General features: G+C 44.0%; 1 protein-coding gene across 11 annotated transcripts in view; it reads right to left on the reverse strand.

The window, feature by feature from the left end:
• Positions 1-2,195: 2,195 nt before the first annotated feature.
• Positions 2,196-13,187, reverse strand: part of LOC108551807 (transcription factor 12) — an 86,962-nt gene continuing 75,970 nt past the window's right edge. For 3 of the 11 annotated variants that reach the window (XM_017906103.1, XM_017906100.1, XM_017906110.1), the window contains 11 exons: positions 11,770-11,906; positions 9,651-9,935; positions 9,360-9,521; positions 8,549-8,608; positions 7,838-7,990; positions 7,639-7,756; positions 6,144-6,297; positions 4,523-4,612; positions 3,990-4,135; positions 3,767-3,921; positions 2,196-3,679 (listed from right to left, as the gene is read on the reverse strand). In XM_017906103.1, the coding sequence (XP_017761592.1) occupies positions 3,635-3,679; positions 3,767-3,921; positions 3,990-4,135; positions 4,523-4,612; positions 6,144-6,297; positions 7,639-7,756; positions 7,838-7,990; positions 8,549-8,608; positions 9,360-9,521; positions 9,651-9,935; positions 11,770-11,906 (1,505 nt within the window). In that variant the 3' untranslated portion in view covers positions 2,196-3,634. Of the gene's footprint in view, positions 3,680-3,766; positions 3,922-3,989; positions 4,136-4,522; positions 4,613-5,703; positions 5,794-6,143; positions 6,298-7,638; positions 7,757-7,837; positions 7,991-8,548; positions 8,609-9,359; positions 9,522-9,650; positions 9,936-11,769; positions 11,907-13,187 lie in introns of all 11 variants that reach the window. The other 8 variants (XM_017906112.1, XM_017906101.1, XM_017906105.1 and 5 more) reach the window with 7 other exon arrangements.

Genomic DNA, 13,187 nt, shown 5'->3' on the forward strand with positions numbered 1-13,187 from the left:
AAAAAAAAAAAAAAAGAAAAAAAAAGAAAAGAGAAGCCGTAGTCAGGCAACACCGTGATTATGGAAAAAATGGCACATTTATTATATTATTAGTGATAATAATATTACTAGTGATAATTATACATTTTTTTTTTCTTTCTCAAACGTGATGCTCTCCACGCATACTCTCTTTTTTAACACGAGCACACGCATTCTCTCTCTCACTTTCGCTCGTTCTCTCTCTTTCTCTTTTCACATTTTCTCTCTCTTCCTCTTTTTCACATTTTCTCTCTCTTTCAATATATGCATAATATTCAGATTGTGCTTCATCATTGTTAATGAAGTCGCACCTCATTTTGTTAATCGCATGCATGTCGGAAAGATTGATTATCTCTCTATGGCCTGGTGTCACGCAAACTAGCCACGCAAGACCTGCAAAACGCTTCTCCTTTTATTACATATTATACAATAATGTTGTTAAGATCTAATATACACGTGTGATTTCACTTGTCGACAATCGTATTCCGAGCAAACGAGAAGTGTCATCGCCATCGTCGTCCGACCGCGCAATTATCACTAATTAATAACCTACTTATTTCCTGTGCCAAATTTCAACTAAACACTCTCCTTTTTTTTTCCTCTTTCCATTCTTTCCATTATTTAACACAACGAGTGATAGGCATTTCATGGAAAACGATTGTATCGATGCAAGTTGCACCACGAATTTCAAGACTCGAGCGAGAAGAATTCTGACACTCACAGTTGCAATATTTAACTTTAAACGATCAATACTCAATACCCTCGATCAAGGATTAAATTAACAAAAGAAAAAGAAAGAACTCGCAGATTTTACACGTGATCGAAGAAGAGAAATGTCTAGTGGTAGAACTAAGTATACACGAAGAATTGAGATGAAGGAAGTAAACCAAAGTACGATTTCGCGAGTGTCAAATGCAATCGATACCGACGATTAAAAGCCAGAGGAATTTTTGGCGTTCACACCAAAGAACTGCGCAACGAAACACCTTGGCAGTGCTCGATTTCAAGTAGCATCGAGTAGCACAATCTCTTCGCCTTTCCTCTTTTCCTTTCGACTATCTAAGACTATCGACAGGTGTGCCTAGCTTAGACGGGCTTATGAGCTATTTATTGTCGTTATTATTTTACATGATTACCATCGCGAATATGAGTGCGTGATCGCATCCGTGTATGCGTGTTTTCGTGCCTAGTTTATCTTTCATGAATCGCCGCTGATCTCCTATCGCAATATTTTGTATAATTAATCTACGTGTTTCTGATTTTCGCCCTTTCCTCTTTTTTCTCCTTTTCTTCTTTTCTTCCATTTCCCTTTCCGAGATAATATTTGCGACTTCGTGCGATTTGCTATTAAAATCTCAATTAAACGTTTAAGCGAGGTTGTGCGAGTTATCTTGATCAGAGCTGGGCACGATTCTCTGCTCGAGAACAGATGCAATATTGCGAGTTACGAATCGATACTTTTCGCGACGTGTTTCGACGGTCCTCGTCCTAATCGTATTACATTTCTAACGAATTTTTCGTGGCTATCCCATCTTGAACTCGTGTAAAATGAAATTCATCTTCGCACGATGATAGCTTGATAAGCGAAAAGCAGAGAAAGTAAGAGATTGGAAAAAATAACCGTCGATCGGATTCGTGAAGACAGCGAGAGAAAGACGAAAATATAGAGAACGAGGCGCGTATGAGAATTATGCTCTTGGACCGTGCGAAACAGTCAATATGCCTTTGAAGAAAAATATAGCTGCGATACGCGTGATATATCCTAGGAGCGGATAGTTGATCATCATGTGCGACCATTCGCGGAAACGGAGCCCAAAGATACAACGGAAGCAAATTTAAGAAAAAAAAGAGAAAAAGAAAGAAAGAACAAGAAAACAAGAGCGAAGAACAGAAAGAGACGGAGCAAAAGACGGGCACTCAGAACATAAGTGTCATCGCTGGTTGCTTTATTTCTTGCTGTTGTTCTTTCCTTCATATCTTTTTCTTTTTTATTCAATAAAATTTATTTAAGAATCTAAATAAATTAAAATACATGGCAACTGGGTACACATTGAGTTGAGCTATATTTTTGTTCAAAAACAAAAATGTCCCCTTTTACTCTCACGAAGAATCTCCTCGGCGATCATCAATTAATAATAATAATAATAATAATCGTAATAAGGTAATTGATTAGGCGTACGTTACTGCTGTATATATACAATTATGCGAGAGATATGTTTGAACTTTTTCCGTGTTCGATGGGTAGGTAATTCGTTCATTTCTTTTTCCTTTTGTTTTTCCTTCCTTCTTTTCCCCTATCGTTAACCTATACATACTGCATTTTTACTGAAACCTTGCACTTGTGCTTTATAATTTTCTCGCGTTTCCTCATGGTCCGAACCGCTAACGGAGAAACGATTCTATCGTACCTGCACCGTTCAACGTGAATTTCTCCTTTCATATTATCCATCCTTTTCCTTTCTTTCTTTCTCTTTTTTTTTTTTTTTTTTTTTTTTTTTTTTTTTTTTACTTCTCGTCGACCGTTATTCCAACGATCTTTTTTATCAATTCTGTTCATACGCGTAAGTACAGAAAATTTGCCAGAACGAACATCATGCGACCTCGATTCACACTGAACGCTCGCGAAACAGTCGTCTCTTTTATGTACAGTTTTCGTCACCAATCACCGAGTACCATCGTAAAAAAACTCGCGGTTCTTTCCGTCTTGTGGTCTTTGTATATTTACACGAGCTACGAGAATCCTAGAAACACTACTGAATTCGAAAACGATCGGAGAGAAAGATGGAAACGATCCGATACAATGAGAGTGAAAACGATGAGCTCACGAAGCACGCCGTTCATTACGATCATCCTCGGTTATTGTCAACGTTTCTCTCGTCGTTTGCCATGTCAAGAGTGCACCTTTTAGAGCTACCGCTCCGTACAACATAACGCAACGTATCTCGATAGATTACATACACAAAAAAAATGGGCAATTTCAACAAGAGTCGGGGTGTATTGGTAGCGGGGATCGATCGTTTCGATAAAATCTCGATCGCGCTACTTACACGCTTCTTACATCTCGAAAGAGAGGAACCATATTCCTTTGTTTTCTCGCTATTTATAAAAATAATTTCAAGCCGCCGTCGGGGAGTGGGAGGGGGGTAGATGCTTCTTAAAAGCACCCGCTCTTTCTTTCCTCTTTTCTTTTTCTTTCTCTAAACATTCACATCGACATACAGAAGACTCTATTTCTTTGCAGTTCCTTGTACGCGTCTATGAAAATCGGTAAGAAAAACTATGGATATTACCGGTTAACACGTTCGCACTTAGATCACACGTACACAGTTGCGTTCTTTGCCTCGGAAGCGCAGCATCCTTTCAACAACGCTCGCTTTGGCGTCTTCTAAGCAGCGGTCAAGCTTTCTCGCATCCGTAGTGCGTTAATACGCGTTCGAAGAATAAATCTCTCGACGTACACCTCGTAATATCCTTAATTTCTTTTACTCCTATAACTGGCACGGTGAAGAAAAGTCCAATCTGTATGTTCAAGTCCCGCAAAACTTCGAAAAGTCCTATGACAATTTTAAGCCGTATCTACCCCTTAACACAGGATCATACTGCCACTGAGCCGCTGCTACTGCGGCTGCGATGGATTGTGTTGAAGCGGCGGTGGTGGGCCCTGAAATAAACCATTCTCTGGGTTAGTATTGCTTTTATCTTCGCAGCCTATTATTTTCGTCGTACTAATACGCGATAAATTATTTACAGGCATTGCAGAGAAAGGTGGCTGAGAATGCGCGTGTGGGTGAGGATGTGGATGAGCTATGTGCGCTGCTAGATGTCCAGGTAATTTAGGCCCATCCTCTGCTTTCTCCTCTTCCCTCCTCTTCAAGCACGCTGCCTTTGGATTAAGATTTCGTTCTGTAACAAAAAGGTATACGCGCTGTTCCAATCTCGATCCGTGTAATCTTACGCAAGAATATACCTACCTCTAACTTGCTGTTCCAGTGTCATGATCACCTCAACAGCCATGTTCAGGATACCCAGTTTCGTCTGAGGTTTGTCCGTCTTCAGATGCGTCATGCACATTCTACCAAGTTCCTTTAATGCCTCGTTGATGTCTCTGATACGTATCCTAAACCGACAAACCTGGGTTATACGAGTGGGAATAAACTCGTTGTCGACTAGCGAACTTTCATTTCATTTTCTTTCTTTTGTAAACGGCTTCCGTCGTTTCTCTACTAATGTTGTGTAAACTATAGCATCGGAAATAGAAAAATAGAGAAAAAAAAAAAAGTAGGAGACTATTTTTAAAGGGACACAGCTTACACGAGGAAGTATTTTTCTACATAATAGCACGAGAGTCGGACTCCGTGCACAAGAGAGATCCAACGTGAAACTACGATCGCGGTTTGTCACATATACATAGAATACGGGCCAAACTCTACTCGAATCGCTTAACGCGATAAGGCAGGAGTAGAATAACGATCAATTCACTGCACGCTCTCGTCGAGTCTCTTACCTTTCCCTAGCATTGTTCGCCTGCCGCCTCTCTTTCTCCCTTTGTGCCTTCACGTCGGGATCATCATCCTCGTCCTCGGCGCTCGAACAACAGTTGCGCAATAACAATACTCAATTAATCACCTGACGCGGGCGATATTTTGCCCTAGATCGAGCACACGATTCGACAGCAGTGAAATTGACGATTTTTAGTTAGCCAGGAAACGAAAAATCAACACTGACGAAGCGACGATGAAAAGGAAAAGATACTTATTGCTTCGATCGATTGCGATTTCTAGCTGAATCGATACGACTGCGATTACGAAGCGATCTCTTTGGCTGAACACACGCAGAGCTATTTAATCGACTTGTGGTTATGGACAGAAATCAGGTTTCCATTCTCGAAGGCCCGTATTCTTTGCACAGAGAACAAACCAGTAAAGAATCACGCGGAGAGAAAGATGAAGATCTAACGCGTAGAGCCGAGTTCGTGCTGTTACCTAGAACATTGAGAATTCAGGTGATTCCTGAGGAAAGGATGCTGTGAATGCTATGGAATTATATCGGGACAGATCGAGCACAGGGGAAATGGGATAATCTTCGAACGATGTAGATTCTGAAAGAAACGAATCTGCATTATACACAAGAGGATCTTTCTTCGTATTTCACTTTCATCGAAGTCGCGCAAGAAATCGTTACAACAGTGTACAAAAGGATTTGCGAAAGAATCGGTACAACATGATAAATGGTCTAATACCCGATGCGACAAACGTTCAAGTACGGTAATCGAGTACAGAAGTGTGCTTATACATTCTAAAAATTGTGTTAGCATGCCTGGGGGATGGGGGGAGCCGAATCGCGGGTGAATTAAAATGAAACTGATTGGGAGGTGAGCACGAGAACTGTGGATCTTTAGGTCGGTCTCGTATCATTGCTGTGCTTAACCAGAAACATTTTAATTGTCACGCTAGAATACGGGCCTCATGTTGAAAATAACGCAAGCATGCCATCGAGATATTGAATATTTTTATTGAACTGCGTGTTCGTTTTCTCCCCTTTCTTTTCTTCTTCGTTCTTACCGTTGGCGATTTAAATAGGGCATGCATACCAGAAGAAAATTAGGATTTAAACTTGGGGACGAATAAGGGATGTCGGAGGACTTGGGGGTAACAACTGGAGTGCTTACTGCGTGTGTTCACTAACCTTTCACGCACGTTGTTGGCCTGGCGACGTTCCTTTTCGCGCACCGCTTTGGTGCTGGGATCGTCGCAGTCTTCATCAGCGCTCGAACAACGGTTGTTTGAAGAGAATCGATTAGTTACATATTTTCAGTGCACGAGAGCAACGAGAGATCGATTTCGTTAACGTTTCGACGACTGGTGGATGACCGGTGTACAGCATTACCATCTCGACTTGCTTTACGATTCGTTGTTCTAGTCCAAGGCAAGAAAGGATTGACGATATTCCCTTAAGCTTTCATTCATCGCGTCGCATTCGACATGGTAAGGCTGTATTCCGATCTAGCGGTCACGAGTGACTGTTTCTACTTGGCTCGCTACTAATGCGTTTCACTACTGTCGTTTTATAATCGATATCGTCGCGTCTCAATCACAGACAAGAGTACACATTCGGTATATACTTACTATCTACGCGATCTCTTCGTCCCTTTTCCCTGAGACGTAGAGTTGACCGTGGCCGCGCCAATCACGCCAGCTGCAGCCAGCTCGCTGCTCGAAGGTTTCGTCTCACCGCCGCTGCTGTCCGGCGGGTCCTTTCTCTTTTCTAAAGAGACGTATTCTGCTCATTATTAATACCGCCGTTTAATATTCTCATTAGACATCCGTTGCATCGCGATACACCGAGCAGCGTTCGTGGAACAGAGAAATATGGCACTTTCCATCCTATCACATTTATCTCACTTGCCTATTTCTGCGCGATAATTGCGAACGTGTTTCAATTGTCAGAAAATCGATCGTCTATCCATCCACTTATGGGGATAGTCATGGACGAATCGCGGTCACGAGGGATAGAGGAAAAATGCGCTTCGAGCTCACCCGGAAGCTTGACGACCTTCGCCGTACACGGTGATATCGAGTCCTCGATATTACCCTCGAGCTTTGGGCACGCTGCTTAGTCACGAAACCGTGAAAAGTGTCCAATTACTAGCAGGAAGCGCTTTACGCGCACATTCGATACTGATTCAACCACATCTCCTTAAACGCGTTGCTCGCCTGACAATCCGCTGTGTTTCGCGAATGCATTAACTCGCGTACCGGTGCGTTTCTATGAAAGTCCGCAAGAATCGCGCGCCAGATAAATCAGTCCCGCGATTGTGTGCAAAGGTTCGCCGTTGTATTTCTTCCCTCCTAATCCGCTGAAACGTAACCGAGCTCAGTATCGAAGTACCAGTGAAAGTATCACCAACATTTTTCTCGCGTGGAAAAAGGAAGAAATTACAAGAAGACGAAGAAGAAGAAGAAGAAGGAGTAGAAATTGGAACGATGACTGTACAAACTTCGATGTGTTTAGAGACATTCTTGGCTAAAATAGGCGGAGAACCGTGCGTTCCGAATTCCGATGGCCAGAAATGGTAGGCCACGGAGGAAACAGCACTTCTTTGCAAAGGGCCCTTGGAAAACTTGTGCATTCCATTAAGCAAGCATCGAGAGAAGGATTACGAATGTTCACCGACAAGAGGAACGCGTGACAGAAGCAGAGACAAAGAGTAAAAAAGACACGGTACCGGAGACAGAGGTCCCCGAGAATAATAAAAGCACGACTATGGTGCAGGATAGCAGCTACTTCGCGCGATTTATCTAATGTTTCCTTATCGGGTTCTAACTCTAACATAGAACACCTGGGAACTCCTTCTCCTCTCTTCTTTCCGCAATCTTTCTCTCTCTCTTTCTGTCACGCTGCTCATGGGAAAAAGTATTTATCCGATGATGCGACGCCGAGAATAGAACACAGCCATTCCAATTAGCTATTGTCAAGGCTCATTGACACTTGTATTTTACCATCTTTAGCGATCAGGCATTTTTATACCTTTCTAGCCAATGTACCCAATATATTCTGTATTCCACGGAGCTCTCGGTGGTTTTTAGAACGCACAGAGGAAAGAGATAATTTGAAACTTACTGGCATTTGTTACAGGTAACCTTTCGATTTTGATGGAACCGTCTGTGTCGGGCGTGGGTGTAAGACCAGAATAAGAACCCTGAGGTTGCGTTACTGTTACCGCAGGATGAGGACTCGTCTGTAAATGACAAAGAAATCGTTAACGTCTTTGCAATATTTCTCTGCTGGATAAAATATGATCGTAGAATGGAAATCTTACCAGGTGGTCCAATTGAGGTGGCGATGTGTGGGAATAGATGGAACCGTGTGGACCAACGGGACTTAAATGAAGTCCTAATTGGCTCTCCGCGTGATTCCTCAACACGTTTATGGCATCGTCCAGTCGTTCCTCCATCCGCGTACCCTGTACCAACAGAATATCCGAAATTCGACTCGATTACACGGCTGTTTGGAGTTTCTTTCAAGTTTCCACAGATACCAATGTCAATGATGCAACGCTGATCGATGTTTCGTTTACATGCGACTTATCGAAATATCTTTGACACTGGCATAATAGTGGACTAAATACATTTTTCGAAACGATGAAAAGCGTTTGTGAAGTGAGAAAGGATTCTGTTTAAATGTGACGGAATCTAATGAGCGTGACAGAAATTCGGCATGCCGTTAATTCTCCCACTGCAATTTTTCTTTTCCACCGTTGAAAAAGGAAAGAGAATGCACGTACAGTGTGAGAATTAAGTCGAGTCGTGAGATGATTAATTTGCAAGAAAAAGGTACGCGATATCTCGCCGAGAACGTCACATTCGTTGTAGCAAACGTCGAGATCACAGTGTATATATCGTTCGCACATAATTCCGTACTGTGTGTGAAAGTTCATGCACAAAGTGGTATTACGAATGATTGGGTGAGAGGATCAGAAACAAGAACAAACAAGAGGGGAAGAAAAAAACTAAAAATCGGCAGTCCTCACCTCGGCGTGGTCGCGAAGGAAGCCGATGGCATCGTCTAGACTCTGCTGTTCAGGCGCCGGCTTCACACACAACACCAACGCAACAACAAAACCAAAAAAAAAAAAAAGAGAACAACCAAATCAACACAACGTTCACAACAAACAAAGGATGAATTGGCGGTCAAAAGAAAGAAAAAAAATTAATAAAAAAAAAAAAAAAGGAAAGAAACGTGTAAAATGACGGCGAGATGATCGAGACTTGAGTAACTAAACAGGGGGAGGATGAGCATAATAATAGTGGTCTGCAACGTGGACAACACACGAGATGAATTATCAGTGCATCGAGTGCATGCTACTTTGTGCGAATTCCAGGTGCAATGGAGGGCAGAATCGAATAATTAAAATAAAAAGATTCCTCGATTCACGTTGTAACCGTTCGATGTATCATTAAACCATTCCGATCCTCCCCCGAGCAGAAATAAAGACAGTGCGTGTAACAACGGGGCTCTCAACGAGTCACCATAGTGCAGACGATAAAATATCGTAAGAGAAGTGAACGAGCACGAGAGGTTTCTGTTACGAACGTCCTTGACCTGTTTCTAAAGCGCACCAAAACGGTGATGAAGCGTGTCTGCGTTCAGAGATGCACCCGTCACTTTCCAACGAGACCCACGTTGAAATCTAGTTCACCGATAAACCCGGAGGGACCATGCGTGTGCTTCTCGAACAAACAATCAAATATCTCGTTGGAAGTGTCGGGTGAAATAATGGTAGATAAGTATATTGGAAGAAACAAATTAAATACTGCTAACAGCGAAGCTTTGATGCATACCATGTGAATGGTTCCACGGTTGGGATCCGCCGTGAAATGTGGAGAAACTGGCGCAGCACCTGGTGCCCAGCCTGGCGCTGAACCTGTCAAAGGTGGTGGCGAACTCACTGGTGTGGATGGGTTGCTGCTATAACTCGATACTGATTGGTCCGTGGGATAAATCTACATGGTCGAACACATCGGGCAGAAGATTAGACAATACTTTTCTATTAAAACTAGGCCTACTTAAGCCTATTTAAGCCTATTTAAGCCTATTTATGCCGAACTGTCGTGGCAAAAATGGATACTTACTCTGGTGCTTACTACAGATGCGAGAGTCTTGCCGAGGTTATCCCCCGTGGTGGGTTGTTGGTTCGACGTGGGAGCAGAATTGGGGGCGGGGGGTGCGGTGGTCGGTGCACCAGGACTATGACTATATTGCAATGATGCCGGGGATGGTGCACCGGTACCGTTATTTGCCGCAACTGCGCCGCTACCCCGGAATGTCGACATTGGTGGCAGTGAGGCCGCACTGGTCACCGCCGAGCCCAGAATCGGCGCCGCCGGTTCTCCGTTTGGCGACATGGCAGAATACGCCTGCAATTGTGAATGACATGAATCGTACGTTACACGGGAAATATCGTTACAAAAACGTACAAGGATTTTCCGAACACCAGGTAGACGACAAATTATTCGAATATCAGAGAACAGAGTAGCGAATACAAAGTATCGAAATTCATGGCAAACGTCTTCTAGCAAGAATTATACGCGACGCGGAATCCTTGCAGAGGCTGACTGACGACGATATTTTGAATCCAACTGTGCTGGTTCATAATGGACCAGGCCAGAACTGCTTTGATATCGGATACGCTTAGTGGTGTGTAACCCTCGCTCGCACCTACTGGAGCTTGCTCGTAAAACGTCTAATTTTAAGTCATCGTCTTGGGCTGAACAGTGAAGCGTATTTATCAACAAATTAGAGGGAGTTTGCATGCGACCCTCGCTCGATTTCACGACCGAGAAACGCTGTTAATTGTTCGCTTTAGGAAAGCGATCGCTAAGGAAAGAACGAGACGATAACTAACGACGAACAGCACTCTCTCTTGCGCCACAACCTCCGCCTGCTCTTCGACAAGACCATCGAGAATTGGGAAACATCGTGGCAGTGATAAGACGCGGGTTCCAACGAAAGGGTTTCTCCGCTGCACCGTAGGACAGCTTCTCCGAGGAGAAGGGGTCATTAAACTGCAGGATCATAAATGTTTTAACCTTTCGACCGGTAAGGTCTTGGTTTCCTTCGACGTTCTGCGTATTTTGTAGAACGTTCACCTCCATTATACATAACGCACGCACTCTCCCTTCGACGATCCGGTTTTGGATACACCTTTCGTGGTCGTTCCGACGATCGAACTCGCGCTTAACGACGCCACACGGTCGTCCAAAACCCCTTATCTTCGCTCGAATTCGATTCGAGCCCGGGACCAATTAGAGATTCGTAGAGTGTCGATGCGTCAAATGACTTTGGAGAAGCCAGAGGATGCTGGCCAGAGGAACGCGAGACCAGAATTCGGGGTGCCGCGAACAGGAGGATTTCGTGGTAACCATGAACGGCGTAAATCAAACGAAGGCTGCACTTGACTAGAAACACCGAGTAGCGGGAGAGTCGTTCTATATATAGAAGCCAGTGAGTCATTTGACGTTGCTCCGAGTACACGAAGCACTGTCAACAGTGTTTCTCAACCACCGTGGGTTCGAGTCAAATCGGACGAGCATTGGCGATCGGTTGTTTCGAAGTAAAATTAAAAGCAAGAGAAAGATTCGTCATCGACGTACATCTACTACCGTCCTCCGTGGGAGCGAATTCAAATCGACAAACCAACGCGACAATTACCGAGTCAATGCTTGATTTCAACAATGTCAAGCGAGACGGACATCTTCCGAGGAGTTGGAAAAATAGCTACGTATCGACTGAATTTATGGTTCTGCAGCTGAGCACCTAACCGAGAGATTGCAATTTTTCACCACAAACTTCTCTCGTTCTGCGACTTGCACGATGAAAATATATCGACGAACATTCTGCAAAGTTCTCTGGGAACCAAGAAATTTGTGACACAGTCCATTATTAACAAGCACGATCCAATCGAGGGGATTCTTATTCAGAAGCAAATGAAACTGCTTCCTTGAGATACATCGATCTTCGAGAATATAAAGATCAGGCGGAAGGTTTTAATACAACGACTTGGTCGTCAGCTGAACGCCAAAGACTGAATTTTTGGGGGAGATTCTTCTCGTGTCTATCACGACGTTGCCGGAGTGTCAAGTCCGAAGAAACGAGCGCAGTCACGCGTGATGGATCGCCTGGATCGTACGATCAACGAGGGTATCGTACGTATAAACGAGAGAGAGAGAGAGGGGAGGGGGGGTCGCTTACCATGGGGTCGTGGGGTAGGTGCATGGGGTAGGCTGGTTGAGCCAGGTGAGGAGGTGCGTATCCACTGTACGGGGGCTGTACGCCACCCCCGCCTCCTGTCCATGGGTCACCGGGACCCGTTCCTGCGGTGTTTCCATCTAGAATACAAAGAGAAACTTGGTTAGTTGCGAGCAGAAAGTCATTTCGAAAAATGTACGTGTTTTGTCCTTGGTGTAACACGTAATTCTACCGAAGTCCTTGCAGCGAATAACGAATAAAATTCCACATTGGAAGGCATTCGACTTTTGAGAGGAATGGCAAGCGAGACATTTGCATCCGCACGCTTTCGACACCGTTTCGTCGGCAGTGCAACAAATAGTAGCACGTGGAGTTCAGTGTCCAGAGAATGTCGCGCATGTGCTCGAATAATGCTCTTCGTTGAATCGGGTTAAAAGACGCATACCTGAACTTCGCCTGAATTACCCGTGCTCGGTGTTAAGCTTAGATAGAAACGTCTGAAAAATGGGAACAACGGATGCGTTCCGTCTAAATTTCGAGAACAATCCTACGATGTTCGGTTTCGGAATTCGTGAGAAGGTTGTCATCGACGAGGTGAAAACTTGGCCAGGATTTTGTGAGCGAACGACACAAAAGCATCTGGGGTACCTTTCGGACACCCGATATAGAAGGCAATAGGCTGCACGACGCGGGCCATTATTTCAGTTGAAAACAACAGCAATAAGCTTCGGAAACGTATTTCTTGATACTTTTGCTTGATATAATTCCGTGGCCGGAGTTTCCACAACGAGGAAACTGAAACTAAGCCAAACTACTCGTCCGTTCCTACCAACTACCGGCATTCGATGTCTGATAAAACTTTTTCGCCCGTTCACCCGCCTCCACCCCATTTATAAGGTATTCCGCTCGCTTACCGGGTGTCACGAGCTGAGAACGTATTCGAGAAGCCGGCCAACGAGCCTCCTTACCCTCTGATCTTTAATAACAACTTTACTCGGAAACTTTACCGATCTTATTGATTTACCGCCTCGGTAATCCATCCGGGAAACTTCGAATGCGCCTGTCGACCTCTCCGTGCTCCTTTTTTCCACCTATCCTTCCCCTCCTTTCCCTTCCTTTCCCGGTCTATTTTGAAAAATATTCCGCTGCTCCACTACGGTAACCGCGAAGTTACCCTACAATTTTTGTAAAACTTAATTTCCCGGGATTTATATAGAACCAGGAACAGTTCTATCCTCGATCAAACTTTGAGTCTATCGAATTACGTTCAGCTGGTTTGTTCCTTCATTGATCTCGAGATGGAAAATACGCGTGTAAAGTTTCGTATCATCGTTTCAAAAACATTCCGATCCGTAGCTAAACAGAACGCAACCGCGATCGCTAATATAGCATTGACGATAAGAGTGAAAAATAAAGGGAAA

The sequence above is a fragment of the Eufriesea mexicana genome, unplaced genomic scaffold (assembly GCF_001483705.2).
Source record: "Eufriesea mexicana isolate 0111107269 unplaced genomic scaffold, ASM148370v2 scaffold5018, whole genome shotgun sequence".
Lineage (NCBI taxonomy): Eukaryota > Metazoa > Arthropoda > Insecta > Hymenoptera > Apidae > Eufriesea > Eufriesea mexicana.